Source organism: Microtus pennsylvanicus, chromosome 5 (assembly GCF_037038515.1).
Source record: "Microtus pennsylvanicus isolate mMicPen1 chromosome 5, mMicPen1.hap1, whole genome shotgun sequence".
Lineage (NCBI taxonomy): Eukaryota > Metazoa > Chordata > Mammalia > Rodentia > Cricetidae > Microtus > Microtus pennsylvanicus.
In genome coordinates, this window is record NC_134583.1 from 90,837,393 (window position 1) to 90,854,249 (window position 16,857).

The 16,857-nt window shown below is 40.1% G+C and overlaps 1 protein-coding gene across 4 annotated transcripts in view; it reads right to left on the reverse strand.

The window, feature by feature from the left end:
- Positions 1-7,102: 7,102 nt before the first annotated feature.
- Positions 7,103-16,857, reverse strand: part of LOC142851068 (solute carrier family 22 member 19-like) — a 47,049-nt gene continuing 37,294 nt past the window's right edge. For all 4 annotated transcript variants that reach the window (XM_075974967.1, XM_075974969.1, XM_075974970.1 and 1 more), the window contains 4 exons: positions 13,022-13,236; positions 11,488-11,596; positions 8,642-8,845; positions 7,103-7,423 (listed from right to left, as the gene is read on the reverse strand). In XM_075974967.1, the coding sequence (XP_075831082.1) occupies positions 7,363-7,423; positions 8,642-8,845; positions 11,488-11,596; positions 13,022-13,236 (589 nt within the window). In that variant the 3' untranslated portion in view covers positions 7,103-7,362. The remainder of the gene's footprint in view (positions 7,424-8,641; positions 8,846-11,487; positions 11,597-13,021; positions 13,237-16,857) is intronic.

The window sequence follows — 16,857 nt, forward strand, 5'->3', positions numbered from 1 at the left end:
AAAACATACATGTATACCCTTGGGAAAGGTAATTAGACAAGATATCCTGAGAAAATTGGAGTGGGGGAGAGAAGAGAGGCTGGAAAATGAGGGGGAGGGGAGAAGGGAAGAGAGAAGAAGAACATGAGAAAGCAGCATGGTTGAGATGGGGAAAGGACAGAGAGGGAGAGGAAGAAAAGAGATATCTTGATTGAGGAAACCATTATGGGGCTAGCAAGAAACCTGGCACTAGTGAAATTCTCAGGAATCCCACTAGAATGACCCCATCTAAGGCCATAAAGAATAGTGGAGAGAGTACCTGAACTGGCCTTCCCCTGTTATCAGATTGGTGACTATCTTAATTGTCATCATAGAACCTTCATCCAGCAACTGATAGAAGCAGATGCAGAGATCCACAGCTAAGCAATAGACTGAGCTTCTGAAGACCAGTCCAAGAGAGGTTAAAGCAATAATATGAGCAAAAGGGGCACATAACATCACCCAGCTCAGCCTGTCTGGGCGCTGGGTCCGAATACTCAGGGCAACCAGGCGGGCAGGAGTTCCTTTGTTTCAATAGCCTGCCTGCACCAAGCAAGGTAGGCGCTTTGTTTATGAGCTACCCAACCAGCACGGAGACCTGATCTCGGCACCAGGAGGGCAAGCATTGGGGAGAGCCATCATTGGGCATGGAGATCTGATCTCAGCACCAGGAGAGCCATCACTGGGGAGAGCCATCACTGGGAAGGTACATCAGTAGGCAAGGAGACCTGATCCTGTAAAAGAAGATCCATAGGGGAGCATTCGGAGGAAGAGATGGGCAGGCGCCAATGCAAGAATTCACCCAACAATCTGAAAAGCAACATGAAACCACCAGAAACCAGTGACCTCACAACAGGAGGACATGAACACCTTAATCAAGAAGTAGAAAAAATTGACTTTATAAAAGTGATTGACACCCTTAAACAGCGTGTAAAGAATGCCCTTATAGAAATAGATGAGAAATATAACAGAAAGTTTGAAGAATTGAATAAATCAGTGAATGATACGCTAGAAAACCAAGGAACAAGCAAACCAATAATGGAAACAGTTCAAGACTTGAAAACTGAAATGGAGGCAAAGAAGAAAACACAAACAGAGGGCCAGCTGGACAACAGAGACTACAGAAACAAGCATAACCAACAGAATACAAGAGATAGAAGAAAGAATCTCAGATTCTGAAGATACCATAGAGAAAATAAACACACTTATCAAAGAAAACAGCAAGTCCAACAAACTCTCATCACAAAACATTCAGGAAATATGGGACACAATAAAAAGACCAAACCTAAGAATAATAGGAGTAGAAGAAGGATAAGAAGTGCAGCTCAATGGTCCAGAAAATATATTTAATAAAATTATAGAAGAAAACTTTCCCAACCTAAAGAAAGATATACCTATGAAGGTTCAAGAAGCATACAGAACACTGAATAGGCTGGATCAAAAAAAAATCGCCTCGCCATATAATAATCAAAACACAAAGCCTACAGAATAAAGAAAGAATATTAAGAGCTGCAAAGGAAAAAGGCCAAGTTACTTATAAAGGTAAACCTATCAGACTTACACCTGACTTCTCCATGGAAACCATGAAAGCCAGAAGGTCCTGGATAGATGTACTGCAAAAACTAAGAGACCATGGATGCAAGCCCAGATTACTATACCCAGCCCAGCTTTCGTTCACTATAAATGGAGAAAATAAAATTTTCCAGGATAAAAACAAATTTAAACAATACGCAGCCACAAATCCAGCCTTACAGAAAGTAATTGAAGGAAAATCACTAACCAAGGAGTCCAACAATGACCACAATAACTCAGACATCTAGAGACCCTTCACCAACACAAATCAAAGAAGGGAAACACACAAACTGTACGACTAAAAAAAAACGACCGGAGTTAACAACCACTGGTCATTAATATCACTTAATGTCAATGGGCTCAACTCACCTATAAAAAGGCACAGGCTAAGATATTGGATAAGAAAACAGGATCCAACATTCTGCTGTTTACAAGAAACACACCTCAACCACAAAGACAGGCACCTACTCAGAGTAAAGGGCTGGGAAAAGGCTGGTCAAGCAAACGGACTTAAGAAACAAGCAGGTGTGGCCATACTAACTTTTAACAAAGTTGACTTCAAACTTAAATCAATCAGAAGAGATGGAGAGGGGCATTTTATACTCATAACAGGAACAGTTCATCAGGATGAAGGCTCAATCCTGAATATCTATGCCCCTAATATAAAAGTACCCACGTACATAAAAGACACATTGCTAAAACTCAAGACAGCCATCAAACCGCACACACTAATAGTAGGAGACTTCAACATTCCTCTCTCACCAATGGACAAAAAGCTGGGGGGGGGAAGGGGAAGGGAGGTTGGCGACCTAGTCCAGGATGCAGCAAAGAAAGCCAGCCAGACAGTCTTTGAACGCCCCGGGGGGAAGGAAGCCAACCCAGGTTAACTCACGGATCAGAGTGAGGCAGTGGAGAATGGTCGTGGCAAACAGGTGGAGATGAGTGCAGGCGGTCGGTTTTAGACCTTGTGCCGGTAAAACCCAGAGGCAAAAGCCTCGGGCACCGGGACGAAGAGGTCACCGAGTCAAGGACGGCACCAATGTTGTTCTTAATTTCTGTCTGGCTGCAGGTTAGAGGACAAAGATGGTTACACGAGGAAAAGACGGCGGTCCCACGTGGGTGCACTTTAATGGGGGAGGGGTAACAGGCAGGTGAGGGTGTGCCAACACAATAGGAAAGGAGGGGGGATAAAGGAGAAGAGGGCGAACTCATGAAGACCTTCGCTTTTAACGGGGAATGCAAAGGCTTCTGAAAAATGTCCGTATCCAGGAAAACGCTGGGAACTGTAGTTCGGCAAAAGAACAACAGAAGAAGACTCACCTAGGAGGAGTAGAAGACTGGAAATAATCAAACGAAGGGCTGAAATCAACAAAATAGAAACACAGAAAACAATCCAAAGAATCAATGAAACAAAAAGCTGGTTCCTGGAGAAAATCAACAAGATGGATAAACCCCTATCCAAACTAATCAAATGGCAGAGAGAGAATTTGCAAATTAATAAGATCAGAAATGAAAAGGGGGACATAACCACAGACACAGAGGAAATTCAGAGAATCATTAGATCTTACTACAAAATCCTGTATGCCACAAAACTGGAAAATGTAAAAGAAATGGACACTTTTTTAGATAAATACCATATACCAAAGTTAAACCAGGACCAGGTGAACAATCTAAATAGACCTGTTAGTAGTGAAGAATTAGAAGCGGTTATCAAAACCCTCCGTACCAAAAAAAGCCCAGGACCAGATGGTTTCAATGCGGAATTCTACCAGAACTTCCAAGAAGACCTAATACCTATACTCCTTAATGTATTTCACAATATAGAAACAGAAGAGTCATCGCTAAATTCCTTTTATGAAGCTACAGTTATTCTGATACCAAAACCGCACAAAGACTCAACCAAGAAAGAGAATTATAGGCCAATCTCACTCATGAACATTGAAGCAAAAATCCTCAACAAAACACTGGCAAACCAAATCCAAATCCAAGAACACATTAGAAAAATTATCCATTATGATCAAGTAGGCTTCATCCCAGAGATGCAGGGCTGGTTCAACATACGAAAATCTATCAATGTAATCCATCATATAAATAAACTGAAAGAAAAAAACCATATGATCATTTCATTAGATGCTGAAAAAGCATTTGACAAAATTCAACATCCCTTTATGATAAAAGTCTTGGAGAGATTAGGGATAAAAGGGTCATTCCTAAATATAATTAAAGCTATTTACAGCAAGCCGACAGCTAACATCAAATTAAAAGGAGAGAAACTCAAAGCCATCCCACGAAAATCAGGAACACGACAAGGCTGTCCACTCTCTCCATACCTCTTCAATATAGTGCTTGAAGTTTTAGCAATAGCAATAAGACAGCATAAGGGGATCAAGAGGATTCGAATCGGAAAGGAAGAAGTGAAACTTTCATTATTTGCAGATGATATGATAGTGTACATAAGCGGCCCCAAAAACTCTACCAAAGAACTCCTACAGCTGATAAACACCTTTAGTAATGTGGCAGGATACAAGATCAACTCCAAAAAATCAGTCGCCCTCTTATACACAAATGATATGGAAGCAGAGAAGGAAATCAGAGAATCATCACCTTTCACGATAGCCACAAACAGCATAAAATATCTTGGGGTTACTCTAACCAAGGAAGTGAAAGATCTATTTGACAAGAACTTTAAGGCATTGAAGAGGATACCAGAAAATGGAAGGATCTCCCTTGCTCTTGGATTGGGAGGATCAACATAGTAAAAATGGCAAATGCAATCCCCATCAAGGTCCCATCAAAATTCTTCACAGATCTTGAGAGGACAATAATCAACTTTATATGGAAAAACAAAAAACCCAGGATAGCGAAAACAATCTTATACAATAAAGGAACTTCTGGAGGCATTACCATCCCTGACTTCAAACTATTACAGAGCTACAGTAATGAAAACAGGGTGGTACTGGCATAAAAACAGAGAAGTCGACCAATGGAATCGTATAGAAGACCCGGTTTTTAGCCCACAAACCTATGAACACCTCATTTTCGATAAAGGAGTTAAAAGTATACAATGGAAGAAAGAAAGCATCTTCAACAAATGGTGCTGGCACAACTGGATGTCAACCTGTAGAAGAATGAAAATAGACCCATATCTATCACCATGCACAAAACTCAAGTCCAAATGGATCAAAGACCTCAACATCAATCTGAACACACTGAACCTGATAGAAGAGAAAGTGGGAAGTACCCTACAACAGATGGGCATAGGAGATCGCTTCCTATGTATAACCCCAGCGGCACAGACATTAAAGGCAACATTGAATAAATGGGACCTACTGAAACTGAGAAGCTTCTGTAAAGCAAAGGACACTGTCACTAAGACAAAAAGGCAACCTACTGACTGGGAGAAGATCTTCACCAACCCTGCAACAGACAAAGGTCTGATCTCCAAAATATATAAAGAACTCAAGAAACTAGACTTTAAAATGCTAATTAACCCAATTAAAAAATGGGGCACTGAACTGAACAGAGAATTCTTAACAGAAGAAGTTCAAATGGCCAAAAGTTACTTAAGGTCATGCTCAACCTCCTTAGCGATCAGGGAAATGCAAATCAAAACAACTTTGAGATATCATCTTACACCTGTCAGAATGGCTAAAATCAAAAACACCAATGATAGCCTTTGCTGGAGAGGTTGTGGAGAAAGGGGTACCCTTATCCATTGCTGGTGGGAATGCAAACTTGTGCAACCACTTTGGAAATCAGTGTGGTGGTTTCTCAGGAAATTTGGGATCAACCTACCCCTGGACCCAGCAATACCACTCCTGGGAATATACCCAAGAGATGCCCTATTATATGACAAAAGCATTTGTTCAACTATGTTCATAGCAGCATTATTTGTACTAGCCAGAGCCTGGAAACAACCTAGATGTCCTTCAATGGAAGAATGGATGAAGAAAGTGTGGAATATATACACATTAGAGTACTACTCTGCCATAAAAAACAATGGCTTCTAGAATTTTGCATGCAAATGGATGGAAATAGAAAACACTATCCTGAGTGAGGTAACCCAGACCCAAAAAGAGGATCATGGGATGTACTCACTCATAATTGGTTTCTAGCCATAAATAAAGGTCACTGAGTCTATAATTTGTGATCTTAAAGAAGCTAAATAAGAAGGTAAACCCAAAGAAAAACATATAGTTATTATCCCTGCTATAGGAAATAGATAAGATTGCTGGGCAAAAAATTGGGATCTTGGGGGTGAGGTGGGAGGGGGTAAGGGGAGAAGGGGAGAGAAAAGTGAGAAGGGGAGGATGGGGGGAACTTGGGAAAACGGGATGATTGGGGATAAAACAAGGTTGGATAGAGGAGCAGGGAATCACATAACTTAATTAAGGGAACCACCTTAGGGTTGGTAAGAGACTTGAACCTAGAGTGGCTCGCAGGTGCCCAGGGCAATGTCCCCAGTTAGTTCCTTGGGCAGCTGAGGATAGAGAACCTGAAATGACCCTATCCTATAGCCATACTGATGAATATCTTGCATATCACTATAGAACCTTCATCTAGAAATGGATGGAGATAGAGACAGAGACCCACACTGGAGCATCAGACTAAGCTCCCAAGGTCCCAATGAGGAGCAGAAGGAGGGAGAACATGAGCATGGAAGTCAGGACCACGAGGGGCGCGCCCACCCACTGAGACAGTGGAGCTGATCTATTGGGAGCTCACCAAGGCCAGCTGGACTGTGACTGAAAAAGCATGGGATAAAAACCAGACTCTCTGAACATGGCGAACAATGAGGGCTGATGAGAAGCCAAGGACAATGGCATGGGGTTTTGATCCTACTTCATGTTCTGGCTTTGTGGGAGCCTAGCCAGTTTGGATGTTCACCTTCCTAGACCTGGATGGAGTGGGAGGATCTTGGACTTTCCACAGGGCAGGGAACCCTGACTGATCTTTGGACTGGAGAGAGAGGGGAAGAGGAGTAGGGGGAGGGGGAGAGGGGCAGGAGGAGGGGGAGGGAAATGGGAGGCTGGGAGGAGGCAGAATTTTTTTTAAAATAAAAAATAAAAAAAATAATAATAATATGAGCAAAAAATGTCATGTCCATAATGAGGATACCCACAGAAGCAGCTGACCTGAGCTAGTGAGAGCTCACTGACTCTGGACTGATAATGAAACCTACACAGGACCAAACTAGGCCCACTGAATGTGGAAGACAGTTGTTTGTCTTGGGACGTCTGTGAGACCACTGGTAGTGGGACCAGGATTTATCCCTAGTGCTTGAACTTGCATTTTGGAAGCCATTCTTTTTGGAGAGATACCTTGCTCAGCCTAGATATAGAGGGGAGGAACTCGGTCCTGCCTCAAAGTGATGTGTCAGACTTGACTCCACTTGGGAAGCATTACTCTCTCTGAGGAATGGATAGGGAGCTGGGGTGGGCAGAAGAACAGGGGAGCAGAAAGAGAGGAGAGAGTGGGAACTGAAAGAGGTATGTAAAATGAGAAAAGACTGTTTTTAAAAAATAAATTTAATTTAAAAAATACATAAAAATAAAAATATCTCTGAAGGTTTATTTCACTGTGTTATAGTTTCTTTAATTTTACTATTGGATAATATATGTATCAATTGAAAATGGCAATTTTAAATTTTATACAAATTTTCCACTATATTGCTATTTGCTGAAAATGTTTGCTATATTCAGAGTGATCCTGGATCATCATAAATCTGAGTAATAGTTTTCTTATCTTGCTTCTTGTTCAGATTCCAGTTCCTTAAAACTGTGTCACTTTGATGAAAGCATCTTTCTGCGTTGCTTGTCTGGAGGTTCTCCTTCTGTAACATATACAGCGAACATCAAATCATATAACAGTGAAACTGAGGACACAGGAAACTGACATCCCCTGCACTATTTAGAGCAAACTCATCCTTCACCCAACTTCTCCTTAAAACATCCATTATTTCTGACAAATGACTTAAATACACCTTGTGCATAAAAGGCCAACCACTCTGGCAACCTCTCCAGTTTTGGTTGTCAACTTGACATACCTGAGAAGAAAGAACTTTGGATGAGGAATTGACTCATCACCAGATTAGCCTGTGGCATGCCCTTGGAGCATTTTCTTGATTGCTAATTAATATAAGAGGGCCCAGCCCACTGTGGGTGGTACCATCCTTACACAGATAACCTGCACTCTATATGAAAGGTATCTGAGCAAGCCAGAGGAAGCAAACTAGTAAGTAACATTCCTTGGTTAGTTTCTTCTTCAAGCTCCTCTCTTGGCTTCCCTCAGTGATGGACACTAACTTATAGACTAAAATAAATCCTTTTTTCTTTAAACTGCATTTAGTCAGTGTTTTATCACAGTCACAAAGAGGCAAACTAGGACACTTTCTACCTTGCTTATTATGGAATTCGCCAAGGAGGTTTAGTTGGGGGAAAGTAATGGAAACGCACTAACAGTTTTGAAATCTTGCCCATTTTTTCACATTCTATGTTCCCTTTATTAACCAGTCCCTTCTTCTCACTGAAGAACTCTTTCATTCCTAATGAAACACATAATCTGAATTTCATGGAAAAAACAAGAGTCCTTCTCTCTAAAATATGCCATCTGTGCAGGTCCTTTAGACCTATGTGTAATTTCCTTTAAATAATTTAGTGACCATTGCACACTCAAGCATACAGATACTGTCAGTTTTAGACAGCTTCCAGCACTTTCTAGATATGAGAAATGAAATGATATTTGTATTTGAGCATGCTTGTGAAATATCATCAAGGATATATGTTTCATACAAGGTCAGAGAGGGCAAAAGACACATACTCTTGTCCTATTTATATCTGAATCTCCCAATACAGTCTAGATAGAACTGGTCTTTGCTATCCAGTGACTTTCAAGACACATATGAAACCATTGTATGAATGGATATGCAAAGGGTTCCTATACCAAAAACAATTTCCATGTGTAAACAGAAAAAGAATCTACCTAGTTACTAGTCTGCCTGGAAAAGAGTGATTTGGGAGACAAGGTTGTTTCACAGCAGGGTTCTACTCACTCTTTTTCTATATCTTGGATGGAGTCAGGCAAAGGCTTATTCTTGGTCTCAGGAAGAAGAAGGACAATAAGGCCACTGAGGATGGGAGAGGCTCCATAGATGATCCATGGTAGGTAGTCAAAGTATGTCTTGAGGATCATACACAGAGGAGACAGGGCTGACCCAATACTTCCAAAAATTCCAATGATTCCTAAAGCAGTTGCCCTTGAGCACAAAACAGAATGCAGAAATAACTGCATGAGGATGCACATTTGAAATCTGTGATTTAGAATCTTACATTGCTTATGAAAATCAGCAGTGTATTTTGGCATAAAAATGTTGATAACTTTAATCTTGTTTTCCCATTTCTGTTTCATTTGATAGTGTCAAGATCATAATATTAAATCACCCACTTATCACTTATAAAACCATGCACAGAGAAATAAATACCCCGAGTTTTCTCTACTATGCTGATCCTAGACGTTAGCTTTTGTGTATATGTGTGCATGGGGCGGAAGCATAGGGTAGAAGCTAAGAAACTAGAGTGAGGACAATGAGGGAAAAGGAAACTATCTTAAGTGAGAAAGAGGTCAATGGCACACACGTGACACAGAAGGAGGAGGGCAGTAATGACAGGGATGGAAGTAACTAGCAGAAGGGGATTTGAGGGACAAAAGGAGCAGAGTAACCAAAACAGGGTGGATGTGAAAGTGTATAATAAGCCTATTATTCTTCACGCCTGCTTTTTAGAACTGATTTTTTAAAAGTAAAAAGAAAAATTAAAGTAGATATAGTTGCCTTTTCTGTGTTCCAAATACTATTTTAGATTTAATTAGTGATACATTAGTAGATTTAGCAGTAACTAGCAAAAAAAAGTGACTTGAGGAAACTTTGGACATACTTTGTTGTTATTGTCACAATCAATTATTTAAGATAACTATCCTATCAATGAGATTGAATGAACTAAAAAGCCAACATGACTCTGTGACACTCACCAAAATTAATGTCTGATGGAGGAAACTTGCCTCACAAGGCCTGCCAGAAATACAGACTCCAGAATATCTGTTGCTTCTGCCTGTAATGTTCTGTGTGCTAGTTATATTCTTTCCATAACCTGTATACATGTGTATCTCATAAATACATTCCTGATCTACTGGGCATTTTTATCTGTGGATTGTCAAGAAGATGGCTCTTCCTTAGCTGTGTTGTCTAATTGGTATGGATAATGTTAGCCTACACAGACTTCTGATAAATAAAACAAAGAGATGCTGCCCAGCTCAGGAGTTTTCAGTTTCCATTAAAAGCTGTCCTAGAGCACAGCTTAATAAAACAGCCGCAATTTCCCCAACAGCCAAGATAACCGTATACTATCAACTGATATAAAACTTTAAAGTGGCTTTTAGATCATTCCAGGTGTTTTGCTAATTGGATTTTAAGATAAACTATTATCAAAAGAGTCCAATCTTATTTACTAGGACATGTAGACATCTGTATGATTTGCTGAGTCAAGGTAAATAGTCCCAAGTAACCTAATTGCAGTACCAGGGACAATAATTAACTCTCTGCATGGATTCCTAACCTCAGTTTTATGATCTTTGTTCAGATACCATGGGACAGGAGTCTCCGACTGGCCAGGGCTAGCTACAAAATGCAAACGTCATAGCTCCAAAATAGAGTTACAAGTCTGCCTTTCTAGGGTCTAGGGATACATACTGGACAGAAAAATGTATCTTAAGATTCAAAATGTTTTTAATGTCATTGTGCTTTGGCATTTGCTGAATGGTCTCGTCTGCCCCTTGCTCCTGCAGATTGAGCTGCTGCATTCTCTCTGAAGACCCATTTGTAAACAAACAATTCCCCCCTTCCAAGAAATCCTGGCCTTATGACCACTAATCACAAAATGTTTTTAAGATGTATTTTATACTCTAAAGTATAGGTTAGAACACACCATTTCCTTATATCTCTTATTAGTTTAGTTCTCTAAGCCTACCTCTATAGATAAGATAGCAAAAAAAGACTTCTCCCTTTACAGCCACATTTGCAGCCCACTAGTTAGGGAGTAAACTGAAAGTGCTCTTTTCTTCCCATCTGGATCTATTGCACTATGAGTTGCTGGGATGACTCTGTTTCTTATCATTTACTGAAGAAGCAGATGGATGCCTTCAAGATTTTGTGGGTATTATATAAGCTAGGTAGAACAAAGAGAGTTAGCAGATTCTGAGGAAGAAGCTGGAGTAGAAGCTGGCAGAAATTTGCAAAAATGTGAAAGAATAAGGAATGTAGAAAAATAAGAATGGAAGAAGAGAAGAAAGAGGAAAAGAAGAAGAAGAAGAAGAAGAAGAGGAAGAGGAAGAGGAAGAGGAAGTAACTGAGAATTGGAATTAGAATTGAGACAGAGAATTAGAACTGAAAGATTATAGACAATTAGGACAGAAGAATTAGAATAGAGGCAGAAGAATAAAGAGTGAACAATAAAGCGTACATGACTTATCTACATGTGGTGAGCAGATTGTTTGCGTGAGCCCTTAGATACTAGTTCCTTTGCTTATTGTAGTGTCTCTTGAACCCTGAGCAAAGACTTTTAAGGTTGGACCTTAAAAGCCTTCAATAAAGCCTGATGACTTTATTTCAGTCCCTGAGACCAGAAGTGAATCAGTTCCTAAAAGTTATCTTCTGATCTCTACGGACAGATGGTAGCAAGCACATACCTACATAAACACCTGTCGTACACACACATGCACACACAGTCAATTAATTAATTAAATTTAATTAATTAAAGGTAAATGTCAAAAAATATTTAAGAGTGGATGAGCTACGAAAAGTTTGTTCTAACCCTGACAGTGAACCTTGGGTCTTGAGTCTTGTACCTGATTGTGGTGGGGAGTAGCTCATTTGCGTGCACAAGAGTACTGCTAGCGGCGACAAAAGAAAATGTGCCTCCCACAGTTGCCAAAACCAAACGTGCGATCTGCATTTCTAGAGAGAAGAAGATCAAGAACCGTCATGAAATCGGAGCTCTGGAGATTTGCATTTCCCAAATCTCAAATGGAAAACATCCTTACTGGGGATGTAAAATGGTGTAGAGAAAGTGTGCAGAGGCAGAATTCCCTCAGTAGCTAATAATTAAAAAAAGGGTGGCCTGTCTACTACATATATTAGTTTATGGGGAGCTAAAGCCTCCAAGAACTGGATTCATATGCCTTAAATGTCTGATATTTGCTCAAGAAGTAGAAAACTGGGTGAGTTCAAAAAGAGCTCACTTTCATCTTCTCTACCCAGTTTCTCAGCAATTGCTCATGCAGAATGTAGGAACAACATGGAGAAATGACTAAGGCCTACACGCTCATTCAGAGTCTCGGGAAATTTAAGTCCACAATTGATGTGCAATACTGTAGAATCATGTCATGAAAAGACAGAAGTCCTACAGTAGTGTGCAAGCTGGAGATTGGTTCAGTTATTTCATATATATATATATTTACTTATCTACATGTGAGATATATATATAATGTCTCAAGACTCGGGAATAAGGACTGCTGCTAGGAAACATATCGGACTTTGGAAATCACTCAAGGAAAGTTTCAGAAAGTCATTTTCTACTCAGGTCAGTGTCACATAATATTCAAAAAAAGTGAGCAAAAAAAGACAGCATTGCTAAATTTGAGAGCTATAGCACTGTGCAGCACTTGTTATAAATCCATTTCATTCAATAGAGTCAGTTCTAACAGTCTTGATGCTTAGTTCATTCATGCTTTCATGTACTTCAATACAAGTGATGTTTATTTTCTTGATAGAATTTCCAAATGAGGTGGTACTTGTGATCTCATATTATTAGGCTCTTAAGTTCTAACTGTACAGAGTTCAGAAAATAAATTGTTACTAAGGCTGAAGTAACGAGGCAGAGCTAGACAGATGAGGAAACAGTATACTATGGTCATTTTCAATCAGGATATAAGGTCTTACATGAACTAACAGAACTTGGAAATGATTGGCACCAGTTTCCACATATAACTTGAGTATAATAAACATGCATCTACCAAAACCAAACATGAGCCGGGCGGTGGTGGCGCACGCCTTAATCCCAGCACTTGGGAGGCATAGGCAGGCGAATCTCTGTGAGTTCAAGACCAGCCTGGTCTACAAGAGCTAGTTCCAGGACAGGCTCCAAAACCACAGAGAAACCCTGTCTCGAAAAATAAAAAAAAACAAACAAACCAAAAAACCAAACATGACTGACTATTGGCTCTTCTCTGGGAATCTTAAAGGAATAGTATGCTCTAAATGCCCAGATTGGTCACAACAAATCCTTAGACTGTATTTTGTTCTGATTTCATAGGTGGGCCTAAAAGTCCTAAGGAAACAGGAGGAGATAATTTCTTTGCTCACCCTGTGTTCTTTCCTCACCTTGAGGCACAAATTCTGTGGCCAAAATGGAAACTCCAAACAGGGATAAGATTATCAGTTGACTTATTCTACGGCCCATGTGATTCAGCAAAACCATTCCAAGTAAATTGGCTGGAATAGTGACTATGCCAAAAAGACACTGCAATAGGAAGACATTAGTCCTTAGGTGCTGGAGGTTGACCAGCAGACCGAGCACAGATATCCATGTCAAAAATCTGTAAAGAACAAAGAAAGTTGCATCATGAGTTTGGAATTTATGTCAAAGCAAAGTTGATGTCAGCTTTAGTTGTTAAAATATAAAGGGATAACTTTATTAGGTCCCCAAAGTGTCAGTGATGATGGCAGTGGTTCAGCATCTACCTGAGCTGGGTTTTACTAGAAAACAGAACCCTAAAGCATTTCTCAGAAGCCCTTAAAATCTGACTGAATGCTCCTAACTGTAGCTGTTAGCATCTCATCTGTCTGACGGAGTTCCCATTTTAACCACCTGGCTGTTCCATCTTCTGAGCAGCATCCTTTTCCATGCACCCACATAAAACCCAACAAGCTTCTGCAGCTACTGCTGTCCTCAAGAGTCTGAGGCAGTTTGACACTTTTTTTTTTAATTAAATGGTTCTTTCTATCTACCAAAAACGACTGTGTTTGGTTGTTTCTCATTGTGCTTGCTTACATTTGGTGTCAAAATCCAAAAGAGACACCTGTACCCACTTTGGGGAACCAGTCCCTACTTTAGCCAAACCAAACCCTGCCACTGGGCTCTTCCATGGTACAGACCATTTGCCCGTGTCACGCATCATATTTGACAAGCGTCTCTGCCTCATTTCTCTTGAATTCCTACCTACTTCTTCTCACAGACTTGAGCAAGTGCCCTTCTCTCAGACAGCTTCAAATTTTCTATCACACTCACTGAAGCCTGTTACATCTTGCTGTACACCAGGTAGTCTCTCAAACCCTCGCCCCTAGAATCTTTCACTTGGATGGGGACAACCATCTCTCAAAATCTGCAAATTCACTTGAAAACTCCAATTCACTAGGGGACAACCTCTGGATTGAGCTTCCATCCAGAGGGACTTACTCCATCCCACCCTGCCCCCACTGTTCCCTTCTTCTGCATCCTTATGAACTGTTACCCTTAAATCTTTGTACTTGTTTATGTCATTGGTCTCCTCCTTCTAACAGATCTTCTAGTTACAGTTGCCAGTATCTGGACTTGGAAGAAAAGACTTTTCCTAACCATTTCCTATCTACTTTTAGCTCTTGATGGTAGAATTCCTTTTCTGCCATCCCTTTCTCCTCTCTCCATCATCTCATCAACCATAGAATCCTCCCACTCTCGGCCAGATGCCGCCACTTCTCCTGCATACTTTCTCAAATCTCCTTCCCTCTTCAGACTTCAAATTTCATTGGGCCTTATTACCTTATTTTTGCTAAAAACTAGAAAAATCTGTCTCAATGGCCAGAAAGATAGTGCATCAAGCTTCCAAATTCACAGATTGTAACAAGTTCTGCCACCACCGGAGCAAATGACTAAATGCCTTTGTTATTCTCCACTCTAGAAAATCCCTTCTCTCCAAGCCATTGTCTGTGCTCTCTTTTGTTGCACCTCCCTCTGAACACTGGATTCGGCCTTACAGGGACTCAAATGTCTTTTAGGTTTGGATGATATTGAAATATTGTCACATTTTTTCTACCCTACTAATAAGCTGACTCTGAAGTTGAAATTTGGCCTGCTCTAGACCCAAGCATGTTTGTTTAAAAGTTTCTTCCAATGCCTCTGTTCTGTATCAGGCTAGCCACCTGAGAATGTAACAGAAAAAAGAGAGAGCAAAACAGAACAGCCCAGGAAAAAGACACTATGTGCTTGAGAAAAGCTAAGAGGCAAACTGTCTCCAATAGAGGTTACAAATGATGAAGTATAATTATGGATGTTTAACTTTCTGAATTTTTCCCCCAACTTTTTTTCCCTTGATCTTATTTACTATCTTTGAAACTTTTGCTAAAATTTAAACTGTCTTTATCTCAGGATTTGTAAGTTCATTGGGTGTGGTTTAAAAAAAATCTGTAACAAAAAAGCTAATTTGAATTTTATAACTTAGTTGATAACTAAAATATCTATACAGCATACCATATATGTAACTTGGATTAAAATTCTGGCTTATATGAAATAGGATTTACTAATAACATATGTTTGATAATTAAGAATTATAATTTCCTTAAGGTTATAAAAATCTACTCAGGTTAACAGGAACTAATTTAAAGATATTTGCCTAACCACTTATAACTTAAAGATACGTGTCTAGCAACTTATGTGTTAGTGTATTAGACTTTAACTATTTGGATAGTTTTTGTTTTGCTTTGTTTCAAAAACAGGGTTTCACTGTGTGGCCCTAGCTGCCCTGTAACTCACTCTGTAGACCAGGCTGGTCTTGAACTCACAGAGATCTGCCTGCCTGTGCCTCCTGAGTACTGGGATTAAAGGTATGCACCACCACTGCCCAGTTTATTTGGATAAATTGAGTCATACGAGAAACTGTGATATTTTATAGAAGTACATTTTATAAAAGATGTGCCTCATTTTTAAAAGAACCTCATATTCCTAATGCTTTTATAGGTACTGGCTGATTTTTTTTTACTATTTCTTTATGCTCCAGTGATGATTTAAAAATACTTGCTTTTTCAGTGACTAATCTCAATAATCAAGCACCTATGGAATTATAGCAAATTAATAAATGTTTATGTAAGTTATAATAGTCTAAAAAGGTGATTTAAGGTATGTGAAAATAAGACCTAAAATAATACATATGACACTTGAAAATCCAAAATTTGAAAATCCAATGTTTGATGTATTACTCAATTGAGTTCTGATAAGATATATCAATTTAGTCTTGGTAACAGTTGAAAGCACTGGCAACTAAAGCCTTTTTTCAAGATAATTAAAATTATCAGTCACTGGCTCAAAATTTTTAAACTTCCTTTAGATGTTTTCTTTTCTAAATATAGAGCTTAAAAGGATTGGGTTGAGGGATAGATGGAGGGGGAGAGTAATGAAAGAGATGACCTGACAAGGGGGGCATTGGGGATCAGGTAGGAACCTGATGCAAAAGAAACTCATATGAATCTATAAAGATGACCCCAGCATAGACTCCTAGCAACAGTGGATAGGTAGCCTGAACTAGCCATCTCCTTTAATCAGACTGGTAACTACCCCAAACACCATTGGAGAGCTTTTATCCAGTAACTGATAGAAACAGATACAAGCCCTGAGCCAAACCTGGGGAATCCTGTTTGGAGAGGGATGAAGGATTGTATGAGACAAGAGGGTCAAGCTCATCACAAGGGAACCCACAGAAGCAACTGACCTGCTCTTAGGAGCTCACAGACTATGAACCAACAGCTAGGGAGCTTGCATAGGACCAGCCTAGGCACTCTGCACATGTGTGATGGTTGCATGGCTTGATCTACCTGTGGGACTCCTAGCAGTGGGAGTGGGGCCATTCTTAATGCTTTAGCTGGCTTTTGGGAACCTGTTCCTATTCTGGGCTGTCTTTAGCTGGCTTTTGGGAACCTGTTCCTATTCTGGGCTGTCTTTAGCTGGCTTTTGGGAACCTGTTCCTATTCTGGGCTGTCTTTAGCTGGCTTTTGGGAACCTGTTCCTATTCTGGGTTGTCTTTTCCAGCCTTAGTACAAAAAAAAAAGCTTAGTCCTACTTCACTTGATAATGCCATGCTTTGCTGGCACCTCTGCGAGATCTGCCCCTTTCTGAACAGAGGTGGAAGAGTTGGGGGAGGGGGTTAGAGGGGAAGTGGATGGAGGGAATGTGAGGAGGGAGGTGGGAA